Consider the following 16303-nt stretch of genomic DNA (forward strand, 5'->3'; position numbering starts at 1 on the left):
AAGTTCTCACCCACACCAGCCTGTGACCACCTTTGACTCAAGGACGGTTTGGGCTGAAAGGGACAGTGGAGGTGATCTCTGCCACCTCTCTCTTTCATGGGGAGGATATTAAGATCCAGGGGCTCTTTCACTCTACATTGATGTATCCCTACCTTGCAGAGAGCAGGTTCCAGAAAGGAGTCTGTGTTATGTTCAGGTAGTCAAAGCATAATTGTTCTTCACCTTAATGTCTTTCAAATTAAGGGGTCTTTAATTTTTAATGTTTACATCTGTCTTGGAGGCAGTTAGTTATCTGAGACTTAGGTGACGCAGCAGGAAACGGTTTTACAGATTGCAAAAATTAATGCAACTCTTCAAGATAATTTCTCCATGAAGAGAACAATTCAGTTGTAGATCATGAGGAGCTGTAGCCCTGTGCACACTCATGGGCCTTAATGATGCAGGAAGAGGAGGAGGAGAAAGGCCTGTCAGTACTGAAATTTGTTAAGAGTGACACCCTCAAATGTATTTTTTTCTTTGAGGAAAACAAAAAGCCTGTGAAGCAATCGCTTCACTGTTCTTCCTAGGACTCAGGGGATGCCATTAGTGGAAAATGACCCTTTTCTGGAGGATGTTTGGTTTGGAAGTGTTTGCACAGTGGAGCATGATCAACGTGAGGATAGCAGCAAAGGCTGGCTGTGGCCTGCACTGTGGCCACACCGTGGGGACCTGGGGTGTAAAGAGAGATCCATCAGTTCACAGTCAAGTTTGCAACAGAGAGACACAGCCTCTGTCTCATGGTCTATCACTCCAAAAGTCAAAGGGACTGATTCTCAGAGAAGGACAAGGGGGATTCCCTGTCTGCTCCCAGCAGGGAAAGCAGAGGTCCCTGTACACACTGGACAGCCCTGAGCTAGCTGCCAGGCTGGTGCAGGTGCAGGTGGCCCCACCCTGTCTGGGAGGTTTGGCAGAGTAGAATGGCATGAACTATCGTGTTTTAGGAATGCTTTTTAATTTTGATGACGTTTTAAAAGTGGACAAGAAAAGGTGGGTTTCTGTTTATGCAAAAACTGTTTTATTTAGTCTTAGGGATTGTTTAACATTCTTACTGCACTAGTGTCATGAAATTTCTATCCATGATGTTGTGGGGGGTCAAGAATGGGTGTCAGCTGCAGGCCATGGGTCCCCATGTGGCTGGCTGAGGCACTCATGTAATAAAGAGCATGGCCTCACTTCCTGTAGCCGTGGGGAGCCATGTTGTGCGTCTTTGGATTTCCTATTGGAGCTGTCTCACGGGGAGGCAGAGCCCTTGGCCCTCAGCAGCCCAGATCTGCCGCTCAGGGGCGACCAGGTGTGAGCGAATTCTGTGCGTTGGCCCAGCTCCTGCTAGCTGGAGGCCCTCTGCTCATTCCACCCTCCCCTCCCGGCCGGCAGAGCAGGAGTGGCCTAGCTGAGTCTGAGGCTGGGGTTCCTGCCTGGGAGGGCCATATTTTCTCCTAGAGAAAGGGTTACAATGAACAGTCTCTACTCCAGTGATGTGCCATCATCAGAAACATCATATATCACCAGTAGAGACATCAGTGTTGTCATTTAGCCACTTCAGTCCAAACAGCATCTGCTGGGAGGGCTCTGGAGTATTCTCTGCATGGGTTCACAGCCTTCTTAAAAACTCAGCTTGAGTTTGAGAGAAAATGGTTTGGCTCTCTCACCACAAGGGTGGGGACACAGACCAGTGCACCAACCCAGACATTGCTGGCACTCGGGTGTCTGCCAGTTGGTTCACATCTGCTGTGGGCTTTCACACCCAAGTGGCTGGCTCCATGGAGGCAGAGGACTGCCTCCCACACACTCTGGCCCTTCCCTGCTCATTTTAAATCTGAAGACAAATTTGGCAAGCACAGCTTGACTACACTTGGGAGAAATGGGCGGAAGGGGAGGGCTCAGTTCCACGTTCCATCACTCCTCCAAGGGCGGGCCTCGAGGCTCCCGAGGACTTCTCTCTCTTCAGGTGGGGCGGGCGTGGCTCCTCATCAGCCCCTGTGTGCACTACTCATGTGTGTGAACGTACATACAAGTTCTTTGGGCTGACAGGGACAGAAGAGGTGGCAGAGGGAGGGGCGAGTCACAGCCTCTGCAGGGACATCCTGATGATCCTCAGGATGCCCTCAGATGGACGTGAGCAAAGTGGCACAGGCCAAGCTCCCTGGCCCCAGAGTGGGTTCCATCCAGAGAAGGCGTGGGGGGTTTCTCCCTTCTGACTCTAGCTAATGATTCTCGTTCTCCCCCATCTTTTTGAATTCAAGGTGAAACTGGTACATTGTAAAGCTGGAGACACAGTCGGAGAAGGGGATCTGCTCGTGGAGCTGGAATGAAGTATTTATAGCCTTTCAGGCGTCACCCAATTTAATTAGCCATTTGTATTATTCTCTCACACTCGATTTATTCAAGTGTTTCACGGGAACACTCCTGTGCCGTTGGATCTACATCTCGTATTTATTCCACAGAAGAGTCAAAACCAACATTCTGCCAAAAAATCACCATCGGACATTTGTATTGATATAAACACTTGTACATATGATTTGTACTTCTGTGAGATTTCCTAGCATCAAAATTAAATCAATAAAATGAAGCATTTGTCTAAATATTAGTTTGCCTTTTTTTTTTTTTTTTTAATGAAGACAATGTACACATAGGCGACGGACTGTGCCAGTTGACATAAATACTAGCATTTCATTGTGATCCCGTTTAGAAATGTATTCAATTCCAGTTCTCTGCCTCCAATTCTATTAAATCAGCATTTGCCATCTTATAATCTGATTACCTTCCTGCTTCCATAATTGAAGGCTAACTCCTGGGGCTGGTTATCTGTGACTTCCTAAGGACTAGGTGGCCTGGACGACCCCCTTCCTGCTGTGGCTGCATGTGGGTACCATGCTGGATGGCTGAGTCCTCAGGAGGTGACTTTGGGGCCCGCCGACTGACCTGGGGTGCTGCCTGTACTGTTCTGAGGACGGTGGGCTGCCCAGGTCCCCTCCTGGTGCTTAGGCTACCTCACCAGAGCTCATCAGCTGATACCTAGCCTCGCCTTTTTGTGCTTTGCGAAGCAAGCTTCCAATTAAGAAAAAGAGGCTAAAAATAATGATCATGTTTTGTGCCAGATGTAGTTAGCAACCACGGTCTACCATTAAGTTGAAAAGTGAGTGAGCCCCCCCAGCCGAGAGCCAGGCGACTAAGGAGCAGCAGCTGCATTCGCATTTGTTCTCGAGTGCTTGGAATCCACCTCAGGTTTTGCTGGTGAGCAGAAGAGAGCTGTGCAGCAGAGCCGTGTGCCGACTTGAAGCTCCGCTGACAGATCATCAGATGGAGGTGGGTAGTAATTGGTACTTCGTGCCTTGCTAACATTATTTTAAGTGCTGTTTGTATTTGGAAGCTAAGCCTTCTGTCAGGCCTGAAGAACAAATTGCTAATGTGTTGGTTCTTCTCTGAAAGGCCCACCCCCAAGTCCTAAGCCTTCAGGAGGCGGTGATGGGCCTGGCTGCTGGGGTCTGGGTGCCGATGAACCTCCGTGTGAAGTCTGGGTGCTCAGCTGTGTCTGCTAGCAAGCGGGTGTTCATTATTTTGCTAGATTACAATGAAAAGAACCTTGTATCAAATCTACTAAGAAAGGGTCGAACATCACACCAACACCTTTATATTTTAGTTCCCAAAACATCTTAAGTGGCCATCTCCAGTAGTTTGTGATCTCATAATTATGAAGAATGATGCTGTAGTTATAGTACAGCAAACTTTTCTTGGGGATATTTTTTTTATATTGAACCTTCCAAAATAAGCTTTTACTCAAACTTCCTTTATCGATGCTACAGACTAGAATCAGTTCAGCCAGCTGCCAAAACCTAATGGCAGCTGTCTTTCCAGTCACTGAGAATGTCATCTTCAGATGACAGGAAATCATGACAGCATGTGACTTCTCCAAATGCCTTTCAGGGGAATTAAAATCTAAAGTTTTTCTTCTCCAGTACATTCAGGCCCCTGAGGCTCTTAAAGCAGCAAGCGATAAGTGTCCTGGATGGAAAGGTTCCAGGGTACAATCTTGCTGTCAGGACGTCCAAATTATTTGCAGAATTGGTGCCTGAAAGGTAGGCCTGTCTCTCTTTTCCAGGTGGAGTCTGCAAATGTCTGGAAAGGCCCTGGTCTGCCCTCTCCGGGCCGACGGCCCTGCTTACCTGTTTTCCCGGGGGTTGTAGCGCAGCCCGTGGGGCCCCTCGGCGTCGTAGCTCTCATGGTGGGGGAGGTGGGCCCACTCGGGTGGGCTGGTGGCCGTGCTGTACACGAAGCACTGCACCCGGTCCCCAGGGCTGCCCTCACCCTCCCACGTGAGCACCTCCACCGGCACAACCGTGCGCTGGTACATGTGGGGGCAGCCTTCAAAGTCGTCGAGGAACCGCAGCATCTGCTCGTCCACCCTGTAGATCTCACCAGCCACACGGTGGCCCCTGCCCGGGAGGTGCAGCAGCCAGGGGATGTTGTGTTCACCAGCAATCACCAAGGGGAAGGGCTCGGCCGTGCGGCCCCGGCCCCGGAAGGCTGCAGAGCCGTTGGCGCTGTCCAGCAAGACTTTGTGGTTGGGCTGGCCTCGCTTCAGGGTGCCGTACACGAAGACCAGAGCCATTGGGCTGCAGGGCCTGCGGAGCAGAGAGGACACAGGCACGTCACCGAGTGCGAGGAATTGCCAGCTGTATCTGGGGTCGAACTGTCTAGAAAGGGCCCAGGGAACATCTGGTAGGCTTTGTTGGCTGGGGTTCCCTTGTGGCCACTCCACTCTGCTGACCATAGACAGGCTGAGGATTGTGACCGTGTCCCGCACTTACTTTTACCCCCTCCCCCTTCCCTCCATTCCTTCTCTGTCTACACTGGGGATTGGTCCCAGGGCCTCTGCACGCCAGGCATACAGTCGACTACCAAGCTACATCCTCAGCCCATTGAATTTCTTTTTGAATTTTTGAGATGGGATCTCCCTAAGTTGTCCAGGCTGGCCTTGAACTTGTGATCTTCCTGCCCCAGGCTCCCAAGTACCCAGGATTATAGGCCTGTACCCTGCACCAGCTCCAATCAGACTTTCTTTATGGACCCAAATTGGAGATTCATACAATTTTCATATATCATTAAAGATTTTTATTCTTTTTTTCAGCTGTTTAAAAATGTACAAGCTAGTCTCAGCTTGTGGGCCTTTTGAAACAGCACCAGGCCAGACCTTCCGTTTGCCAGTCCTTGGTCTGGAGAAAGGGGTAAACATTGGTGACTTTCACAGTCTTTCATGCATTTGAGGGGACTTTTGGTAGCCTTGCTTTTCACTTTGGGACCTGTCAACCCCCAAAGCAAAGCTCAAAGTCACAAGACACCAGTCTGCTTCAGCATGAAGACAGGGCATGCCAGCCATCTCTGTGCCACCTGGTAAACTGACCCCTCCCCAGAACTGCCGTGCACAGCACCCTCCTCCCCAGGTCTCCTGGCGCAGGCAGCATGACAGCCTCAGAGGAAACTGCAGAGCCAGCATGCAGCAGGGGACCTCTCCTCAGCCTCACCTGACTGAGGCCTGACCTAGGACCACCAACCTCCTCACACCAACACCTCACTGACCCCTCCCACCACAGTGGAACAGTGCCAAGGCCATAGGACACCTTGGCCAGGCCCCAGCAGTGACCCACCAGACACCTGCCTGGGTGAACAGCTGCTCCTGTGACCTGCTCGTGACCACCATGCAGTGGCCACTGTGGCTCCAGGAAGTGCCAGGCACCTTACGGTGGCTTTCTGGGAGAAGGCAGCCCTCTCAAGACACTTGTCTGTCCAGTGGGAAAGGCCTGGCTTCGGATGAAGCCTTGTAGAACATGCAGTTTCTTAAGCCACTTGTTTTCAATCTTTTTAAAAGGACTTTGAAATTTTCACACTAAAGATCTGTTATAGAAACATTAGGAATAATAAGAAGCAAATGTATGTGGGAAGCAGTCACCTGGAGTCCAGCCACTGAGAGGGAGGTTTTGGCACCACATCTGCACTTGGTCCTGGCAGTGGGACCACAGGGCTTAACCACAGCACCTGTGCGCTTCCTTTCCAAGGTCTTGGGGCGACATGCCTCCCAGACTCACTGTGACTGCCAGCAGCCACCCTGGCTCTGGGGGAAGGTAAACATTTACTGCTCACCTGGGTCTGGGCCAGACTGTTCCCTAACAGCAGAGTGACGCCAGCCAACCTGGAGATAAATGTTGAGAAGGAGCAGGGCCACTTCAAAGCCCTGCCTCAGGGCCCTCTGCCCAGGCGTCTTGAACAGAGGCCTTGGTGCTGGGGTTCCCTGGGCAGGCTCGAGTGTGGCTCTGTGGCAGAGCACTGGCCTCGGGTGCTCTCCAGCACAGGGGAAAAAAAAAAAAAAAAAAAAAAGGTGCATTGGGAAGCCTGTAAACAGCTTCATAAGAAAAACAAGCCGGGCACGGTGGCGACACCTATAATCCCAGTGGCTCAAGAGGCTGAGGCAAGATCATGAGTTCAAAGCCAGCCTCAGCAAAAGCGAGGCACTAAGCAACTCAGTGAGACCCTGTCTCTAAATAAAATGTAAAAGAGGCCTGGGGAGGTGACTCAGTGGTGAGTGCCCCCGAGTTCAATCCCTGGTACCCCCCAAAAAGAAAGAGAAACGAAATTCCCTGCAAGGGCAACAGTTCCAAGCCCTGTGATGCCCCGCCGGCAGTCCCTATTGCTGTCACTACACTCTTCTGTGCTGCTTTGAACCTTGCCTTCCTTTCCTACCCCAAGCGAGCGAGCGAACAGTGCCGACGTCAGAACCCAACTGCCTGCTGGAATCCTGGCCCACGCTGGCTGACTGTGGACCTGGGTAGATCCCTCAGCCTGTCGGTGCTAAAGCCTCGCCAACTGGAGAAGGAAGCACCGGCAGCCACCAGGGCTCTCTGCCCTGTGCCCCGCCCTCCCAGGAGACTCCGCACACATCGCACACGTTGGGTCCTGTCCTCTGCATGTCAGCTGGAGAACCGAGGGGACGCCGCTCTCGGCTGGGACCCGGAGCGCACTGCGGCTGAGTGGCCTTTGCCGGGCAGTTTCTTCTTTGTGGAATGAAGACTGCTTTGGGCTTCTGCTGGGGTCACCATGGTGGGTACCCAGCCTCACCTTTTCTGGAAGCACGGGGACCTGCAGGCTCCCACCCTCCTGGCTGCTGCTCCCTGGGGCCCGCGGTCCAGCGCCCTCTGCTCAGCCTGGTCTGCAGGACGCTGCTGTCCCGCAGACCCGCAGCTCTCTGTGCTGGGGGGACCCCGGGCCTGCTCCCTCGTTTTGCCGAGTTTCCACCCTGGGTTAACAACGCGGCGGGCAGATTCTAGAAGGCGCCCTCCTCAGCGTGCTGGGGCACCTCTGTCTCTCCTAGCTCCCTCCCGTGTTCCCGCCAGGTCCTGTGCTGCGGGTCGTGCGCAGCCTGCGGACTGGCCTCTCCTCTCTGGTCCTACGTTACCCCTGGGTTCTGAAAGGTCATGCGATGGCTGGGGTGACTTCCCTTTTGGGTCCTGGTGTGGGAGTTTCGACCGCACGCTCACGAGCTCGGGTCTCCTTCCCCTCTCCTCCTGGACCTCCTGGTGCTCAGGAGGGGATGTTCTGGGGAGGCCCCGTCCCCTCCTCCTTCGTCCCCGGCGTCCTCTTCATGTTCTACTCCATCTTCTGCTACTCCACACTCTTGGCCGCCTGTTTACCTCCGCTGTCTTTTCTGGTCCTCTAGTTCTAGCCTCTTGCCCTGTCATGGGCCCAGTGCCACCTCTCCTGCACGTCTTCCACCTTCCTTCCCTTCCTCTTTCTGCCTGTTCTGGTGTCTTAACTGTCTTCAAGGTTCTCTTCAGTTGCCACAGACCCTGGCCGGCCTTTAATACTGGAAGCCGAGGTTCTGTGGACGTGAGACTGAAGTAGGACAGGGAGGAGCTCTCGGCCCACTCAGGACAGACTGGGGGACTCAGGCATTAAAATCCCCACTCATAGCTGCCCTCAGGCGGGTCTGTGTTCCCAGTGCCAGGCGTTCTTGCCAGCTCTCAAGCTCTCTAAAGTAGCCTGCCATCCTCTGCTGGGCTTGAGGGGAGCTGGGCCAGGGTCTCTGCCCTGTGTACAGCCTTCAGCCTTCTGTTTCTGGCCTTGCCTTCACACTCCTTTGGCCTATGGTTCTGAAACACCAGTCAGCTAACATCTCGTTGGCTTCTCGTGATGCTGGAACCAAAGTTTACGTTCTGGTGGCTGCAGGCTAAGTCAGTTACCACTCAATTCTGTTTTCTTTTCTTTCTCTTTTTGTAGTATAGGGAATTTAACTAATCATTTATTTTGTTTTGTTTTTTCAAAATTTTGTTGCGTGCTGTCCTCTTTTGGCCATATAGGTTGTTCGAATGGTATTTTAATCTGTTTTGTGTTACTGTAATGAAATACCTGAAGCTGAGTAACTTTATAAAAAAAAGAGGTTCATTTTGCTCACAGATCTGGAGGTTTGAGGACCTGCATCTGGTAATAGCCTTTTTGCTGGCAGTCCTGAGAAGATACAGAATATAACATGTCAAGAGACAGTATACACATGTGGGTCTTCCCATGACCCTCCGGAGTATGAAAGGTTATGATGTAGACTAGTGGATTTTCTTTTTCACTAATTGCCTCTCTCCCCCTTTTCTTATTCCTCCCACTGCACAGCCCAGCCCTTCCATGGGGATACGGCCTCTTCACCTTCCAGAAGCTGATGTGCACCAGAAAGGAAGTAGTGGAACGGACAAGCAAAGAAATAGTCCATCCAAGAGTGGACAGGCAGGCTCGGGTGAGAGGCAGAAGGACACGTGGGTCCCAGGAGGGTGCCCCGCCAGAAGCAGGTTCGCAAGGCGGCCCCGTTGTGGCTTGGGTCCTCTGTGGCCTTGATCACAGCAGCACCGGGCATTATCTGGGTCCTTGGGGCCATGCTCAGTAGGTCACATTGGCTCTGTTCTCTAACGCTCACACCTCTGATGGTGAGTGGTGTCCTCCTCGTTTGGCAGACTGGAAACCGAGTCGGTGGCTTAGATGGGGGTTCTGGGCACAGCTGGCAAGGGGCAGCAGCGGAGTCGAGTCCAGAGCTGACGCATTCTGAACGCCTCTGTGGCTCTGACACACTGAGCTACGCAGATAGGGTCTCACTGAATTACTGAGGCTGGCCTGGGACTTGCCATCTTCCTGCCTCAGCCTCCTAGGTGGCTGGGAATTGTGGCATGGGCCACTGTGAGTGACTTCTGATAAACCAAATCGTCTTGTGTTTCCCTTTTCATTCTTGAATTTTCAACAACTGTGATAACATCCACCATCTAACCCATTTTTTAGTGCTCATTTGTACTATGTAGATGCACATTGTTGTGAAACAGATCTCCAGAATTTTTTCATCTTGCAAAACAAACTATTCCTGTTTAAAAAACTCTCACCAGTCCTGTGAACCACCACTGTGCTTCCCATCTCTATGAAATTGATTAACCTAAGTGCCCTACCTAAGAGAAATTATGTCATATTTGTCTTTTTGTGACTGGCTTACTTCACTTGGCATAATGTCCTCAAGGTTCACTGATACAACATGTTTCAGAATTTCTCCTTTTTAATGCTACGCAATATTCCACTGTATGGCTGTACTACATTTTACTTATCCATTTATCTGCTGATGGACACTTGGGTTGCTTCTAACTCTTGGCTATTGTGAATAATGCTGCTACAAACAGGAGTGTGTAAATATCTCTTTGAGATCTTGCTTTCAGTTATTCTGGATAAAAATGCCTAGAGGTGGAACTGAGTTCACATGGTCAATTTTTTTTTTTTTTTTTTTTTAAAGGAACTGCCATACTGCCTTCCAGCCAGTGCATTCTCTGACATGGCCTCAGCAGCACAGAAGGGTTCCCAAGGTCTCTCCACAGCCTCACCAGCGCTTGCTCTGTTGTTGTTTTGGGATAGTGGCCATCCTAGTGGGTGTGAGGCGGTATTTCATTGTTGGTTTTGATTATCATCTTCCTGTGGCTCAGTGACCTTGAGCATCTTTTCTTGGCCACCTCTATCTTTTTTGGAAAAATGTCTTTTCAGGTCCTTACTCAATATAATTGAGTTGTTGGGTTTTTGAGGTTGTGTCTTAGGAGTTCTATTTCCTGGATAATAGCCCCTTTCCAGATATATGGTTTGTACTTATTTTCTGAGTCCCTGGGTTGCCTTTTCATTCTGCTGACTGTGACCTTTAATGCATGAAAAACTTTTTGATGCAGAATTTATTTTTGATTTTGTTGCCTGTGATTTTGGTGTCATACCCAAGAAGTCATTGCCAAATCCAATGTCATGTAGTTTTTTTCCAAATTGTTTTCCGAGTTTTATACATTTAGCTCTTAATTTTGTTCTTTGACCTATCTTAATTTTAAAATGTGAAAGAAGCGTCTAACTTCACTCATTTGCATGGATATCCAGTGTTCCCAACACCATTTACTGATAAACCGTCCTTCGCCCATTGAGGGGTCTCACCTTGACGAAGCTCTTTGTGTACACACAGGGACGAGTGTCTTCCTGGGTCCTCTCTCGCTGGTGTATATGTCTACCTTCTTGCTACTACCGTCACTACTTTGGTTGCTGTAGCTTTCAGGAAAATCTGAGATCAGGAAGAATGCAACTTCCAATACTGTCATTTTTTTTTAATACTGTTTTTTCTATTTGGGGACACTTGAGATTCCGTATGAATTTTAGGATGGATTTTCCTATTTCTGCAGAAAACATCCTCGGTGGTTTGCTAAGGACCGTGCTGTATCTGTGACTGCCGGAGGAGGTACCACGTTCTAACAGTACTGTCTCGCAGACCTTTGTCTTTTCTTAGTATGTAACCTAACCCATTCATTACAGGCCAGGGCTTCTCAACCGGTAGGACTCGCACTGTCCTTCCGTGCCCTACGCCCCCCATTCGCAGACTTGACTGACGGCAGGGGTGCGGCCGGTCCGGCACCGCCAGCCACGGTTTTCATGCGGAACCCAGGGCCAGGTGCCCCCAGCCGTCCCTTCCTCCTGGTTCTGCCACAGAAGGCGCGCTGGCTTGCTGCAGTTTCCCTCATTCTCCAGAGGGAGGCGCTGTAGCGGGTCCCGTATTTACAGACCACCCCGACCTCCTTAGTGTGTTCAGCCAGGTCGCCGAGGCCCCGGGAACCCGTGTTCTGCATTTCATTCTATGGTGTTTGCTCGTCTTCCGTGTTTGCTCTTTACCCACTTGGTTAAGCTTAGGGTTCAGTTCATTTCTAGGCACGTTACTCTTTTTGAGCTGGTCGGAGGCTCATTGTTAGTGTACACGAATGCAGCTGATTTTCGTGTTGATTTCGTATCCTGAAACTTTACTGATTTCACTTATTCTAACAGTGTTTTGGTGGCATCTTTAGGTTTTCTGTAGACAAGATGATGGTGTCCGCAAACAAGCAAGTTCACTTCTTTCCAATTGGGGTGGCTTTTGTTTCTTTTTCTCCCCTGATCGCTCCAGGCAAGTCTCCTAGTACCATGTTGGGTGCAAGTGGTGAAAGGAGGTGTCCTGGCTTTGTTCCTGGTCTTAGGGGAAGAGCGCTGAGTGATAAGCTGGAGGCTTTCCACAGAGGACTCTACCATTCCTAATTGGAATATTTTTACCAAGAAATAGCATTGAATCCTTTTTTATTATTAATATTATTTGTGGTGGAGCTGGGGATTGAACCCAGGGCCTTGTGCATGCGAGGCAGGCACTCTACCAACTGAGTTATATCCCCAGCCCAGTACCAGATCCTGTCAAATGCTTTTTCTATATCAATGGAGATGACCAAGTGATTTTCCCCTTCATTCTGTAATGCATATTACAATGGTTCACGTGTGTGTATGTGTAATACTGGAAAGCTCTGCTTCTGAGCTATATCTCCAGCCCTTTTTTAAAATATTGAGACAATTCTTGCTAAATTGCCAAGGCTGGCTTCCAACTTGGGATACTTCTGCCTCAGCCTCCCGAGTCAGTGAGATTACAGGTGTGCACCACTATGCTGGCAATGATTGATTGTTGTATGTTGATCCATCCTCACATTCCAGGGATAAATCTCAACCATGAATATGGTACTTTTAATGTATTGTTGATTGTTTGCTAGTATTCTCTTGAGGATTTTGCATCAGTCTTCATGGGGGATGTTGGTCTGTAGTTGTCTTTTTTTTTTCTTTTTGGTACCAGGGATTGAACTCAGGGGCACTCGACCACTGAGCCACATCCCCAGCCCTTTTTTGACCAGGTCTCACTGAGTTGCTTAGTGCCTTGCTTTTGCTGAGGCTGGCTTTGCACTCACGATCCTTCTGCCTCAGCCTCCCGAGCTGCTGGGATTACAGGCGTGCAGCACCACCACACCTGGCTTGTAGTCTTCTTTAGTGTCCTTGTCTGGCTTTAGTCTTAAGGTAATGCTGGCTTCATGGAATGAATTTGGAAGTGTTCCTTCCTCTTCGATTTTTGGATTTATTTCAGGAAGACTGGTGTTAATTCCTTAAATGTTTGTTAGAATTCACATAAGCCATCTGGTCCTGGGCTTTTCTTTTGGGGGAGTGTGGGGTGAGTACTTTCTATCTCAATCTCTAGGTAGCTGTCAGTCTGCTGAGATCTTCTCCGCCCTCACGGCTGTTTCTGGACTCTGGCTAACCTAATCCGACCTAACTTCTATTGTCCCTTTACGTCTCCTAGCTCTGGCTTTAATGTGCTTCCTTGCCTGTCATGTTCAGCTCATTGCCAAGGCTGCCGTGAAGATAGCAGCCAGCCGAACATGTGAGAAGTCCACTTCAGTGGCCAGGAATGACCCGAAGCGTGCCTGGGTTCCTCTGCCTAGGAGGGCATGAGAACCCTGCTCTGATGGAGCAGCCCCTGGGCCACACTAGGGAAGGGCTGCTGCCCCAGAGTCGTGGCAAGGTGCTGTATCTTCAGCCCTGTGCCCTCCTGCATGCTGGTCCTTCTTCCCACAGCCCTGGGTGATGGCAAGAGTCTTGCATGAAATGCAGGTGCTTGGTTTAATACAGAACACGCAGGGACAGCTTAGGTGCACCACATGGGCTTTTCCAGAGCAGGACCAGGATTGCTATTTGGATCTGGCTAATGTGACGTAGAGGTTCCCAAGCAGCCTGGACCCTGACACTGAAGGAGCAGGTTCTACAGGGCCAGATACCATGTAGGCCCAGCCCTGCAGGGCCACCTCACGTGGGGCAGCCCGGTGTTCTGTGGGTGGACACTTAAGGACACAGTGCACTGTGACAATGGCAGGCCTGGATCAATAGCCACCTCCACCACCAGGCAGCTGCAGGCCTCGGGGAGAGTGTCTGTCGTGCTTCCCCGGGAGCCAGTCTGCACCAATGGCTGACTGCGTGCCGGGCACCAGCTCCCCACGCAGCTCATTTCCCTCCTCCCCGCCCCTCCGTACCCCAACCGCCTTCTTTTAGCAAGATTGTACAAAAAGATCTGCTAGCTATGTGTGTTTTGTTGTTGTTGTTGTTTTTCAGTTGTCAATGGATCTTTTATTTTTATGTATTTATACGTGGTGCTGAGGATCGAATCCAGGATGTCACACATGCCAGGCAAGCGCCCCACCACTGAGCCACAACTCCAGCTCCCTGCCAGCTGTATTCTTAAGCCTCTAGAAATCTACAAGAGTACTCTAGAAGTGAGAGCGGAAATCAGCCATTGCGAGTAGGGGCTGTGGTCTTACCGACTGCGGAGAACCAAGAACACTCAGAGAGCAACACTGTGCAGAAGGGTCGAGAGGCGCCCAGACCGCGGGCTCCAGTCCTGGAAGATAACCGAGCGAGTTTCTGATAGCTTAATTCCACTGCAGAAACCAGGCAAAGGAAGCTGATCTTTCCTAGGGAACATGTCTGCACGCGTACCCTTCATAATGCAACACTGGTTTGAAAACATGGCTCCCGCCACAAGGGCCTCTGCACTCCCGGCTTCCTTCACCGCAGACACATCCTTACCTTTTCTGACTATGTTCTGAACACACACAGATCCTTCAGGAAGCAACCCGTCCCTGTGGGATTGAGAAAGGATCAGAGTTAAGCACCGAAACAAGCAATTAATTCCCATTAGAGGATTAAGGCACTCATGTTCACTTTGAATCAGAAAAGCAAATTGTGGACAAAGTGGAGTACAGCCAAGAGGTGGCTTGTCACGGCTAACAGACTGGAGAACCGAGCAGCACCCCAAATGCACCCTAAGGCCAGGCAGCGGGCAGGGTCTGTCCATGGGACAGGATTCTTTTCTCTTTGTGATACTGTAACAAACACCCAGGAGAAAGTGCAGCTTGTACCACGTGCTGCTGTCCTTAAGCTACCAGACGTGGCCATGAAGAAAAGTCTAAATGCATGCGTCCCCATCCCTCATGCCTGGATTGCACTTTGTACCTCTAACACATGGAATCGAGGACAGTCTCACCTAAGACTTGTTTCTGGAGCCTTCCACTGTCGGGTTCAAGAGCCTGCTTCCCCGTGGACTCTCAGGACCGAGGCGTGCTCGGCCTGGGAGCTGGAGAGCCCAAAGCTGAATCTCTGTCCCAAACCCAGCTGGCCAGGAACAGTGTGGCCATCCAGGGGCCAGTCTGGAGGTGGAACGGGCTCAGAGTGCCTCGAAAAGTTTTAGTTCAGCAAAATCTGGCTGGTTTAACTTGTCAATATTTAGAAAAACACAGAACCCCTCATGGCAACACGCATCCGGCCGGCACTGCTTGAAGGCCCCTGTCACACGCTCAGCAGTTTCTCTCTGGAAGCGCAGGCCGTCTGTCGTTTCGGGTTTCTTCACTGGAGCAGAAATGGAGAGGGATCAGAGTCCTCCCCATCATTGCTGGCCTGGGCCTGTTTAATCTCCCTCCTGGCCACCTGGTGGCAAGAGTGTAAAAGGCAGGACTTGCGAGTTTATTCATATGCCCAGTGCACCCCTGAACACACGCCAGGCCAACCAACAGGGCCGATACCTCGCTCTTCCGGATTTGCCAAAGGATCTTACGTGGACATTGCCTTTAACAAGGTGACCTTTAAAACAGGTGCCTCGGTAAGGCACGCATTCCCTTTGTTTAAATTTACTGACACAAGGGAACAGGAGGAAAATCAGTACTGTCACTTCAGGCTCTGCTCCACAGATAAATCCAACCACTCCCACGGCACCGTGCCCGTTGTCAGTAAAGGGACTGGGTATGGGTGGCCTGCAGCTCTGCCACTCGCCCTGGACTGGAGGAGAAATGGCTTCAGCACCAGAGCCTCCTGTCCAGCGAGCCACTCAGCACAGAGCTCGCCTGTCCCTTCGTGGGCCCTCGTTAGCTCCTGTTATTCGCCATCTTGTGTCAAAGTTGGCTCCAGGGGAGCCTTGGCCCCACCAAGTTCATGGAGGGCACAGTGGTCAGAGCTCAGTCCCCCCTGTCACAACTGAGCACAGTGCCAAGTGCTGCCCTAGCTTCAGAACACGCACAGAGTGACGGGCGGTGCTGGGAACGCAGCAGGGAGCACATGCTAGTGGCTCGTTTCCTCCAGGGAGGATTTTCCTCAGAAGCCTTGGGGCGCGCAGTCCAGGAGCCTCTTCCCCTACCCTCTTTTCCCAGGAGAGAAGGCGAGTGTCTGACATAGTTACACATTAATTCTTCAGAAGTCTCTCAGAACGTAGGAAGCAGGTGAAAAAACAAAATGCCATGAACTCTGAACTCGGCCTGGCCTGCGAGCCCGAGGGGTCTGAGGTCACCCTTCCCCGCAGCCCGGCGCCATGCCAGGCAGGGCTGCGGCGCATCCTGTGGGTGCTTTGATGCTTTCATCTCCTGCTCGCCAGCTTCTTCTCAGCAAGGATGAGGGCTTCCTGCTACAGCCGGTCCCCACTGGCCCCTCTGAGTACCCCAGAAGGAGGCTGGCAAAGCGCCTCCCTGGCTTCACTGCAGGCCAGTGAAGACCATGCCTTCGACCCAGAGGCTGTGCCCCTGCCACCCTCATGGTCTAGGGAAACGAACAGTGCTTTATGGGGCCCTAGGAACGTGGCCTTGGCAACCATTCCATGGGTTTTGGGCCCCATCATTTTAAAAACAATTGTGGTACCATCTTCGGAACATACATGGACCACCAGTGCAGACCTGGCCTTCCCCGCTGCACCTGGAGGGAACGAGAGAGTAGCTGGAAAATCCCAAAATGCAGGGCCAGGAAGAAACCCTGTGCACACAGGCGGGTGGAGAACTTGCCAGGGTACCAGGGCCAGGCACAGCCTGGCAGTGGTGCAGCTGGCCCCTGCTGCTCCCAGCAGGCTCGGCAGCCACACAGA

At 51.2% G+C, this 16303-nt stretch overlaps 2 protein-coding genes across 12 annotated transcripts in view; one reads left to right on the plus strand and one right to left on the minus strand.

The window, feature by feature from the left end:
* Window positions 1-10061, plus strand: part of PCCA (propionyl-CoA carboxylase subunit alpha) — a 369734-nt gene extending 359673 nt beyond the window's left edge. For 4 of the 5 annotated variants that reach the window (XM_079138618.1, XM_079138619.1, XM_079138617.1 and 1 more), the window contains one exon: window positions 2283-2621. In XM_079138618.1, the coding sequence (XP_078994744.1) occupies window positions 2283-2351 (69 nt within the window). In that variant the 3' untranslated portion in view covers window positions 2352-2621. Of the gene's footprint in view, window positions 1-2282; window positions 3346-8691 lie in introns of those variants that run through there. The other variant, XM_079138616.1, reaches the window with a different exon arrangement.
* The window catches only part of GGACT (gamma-glutamylamine cyclotransferase), a 46443-nt gene continuing 32751 nt past the window's right edge, over window positions 2612-16303 (minus strand). For 5 of the 7 annotated variants that reach the window (XM_079138657.1, XM_079138654.1, XM_079138653.1 and 2 more), the window contains 2 exons: window positions 13990-14042; window positions 2612-4661 (listed from right to left, as the gene is read on the minus strand). In XM_079138657.1, the coding sequence (XP_078994783.1) occupies window positions 4199-4648 (450 nt within the window). In that variant the 5' untranslated portion in view covers window positions 4649-4661; window positions 13990-14042 and the 3' untranslated portion in view covers window positions 2612-4198. Of the gene's footprint in view, window positions 4662-5986; window positions 6156-6177; window positions 6369-13989; window positions 14043-16303 lie in introns of those variants that run through there. The other 2 variants (XM_079138658.1, XM_079138659.1) reach the window with 2 other exon arrangements.

This window comes from Sciurus vulgaris (genome assembly GCF_902686455.1).
Source record: "Sciurus vulgaris genome assembly, chromosome: 4".
Lineage (NCBI taxonomy): Eukaryota > Metazoa > Chordata > Mammalia > Rodentia > Sciuridae > Sciurus > Sciurus vulgaris.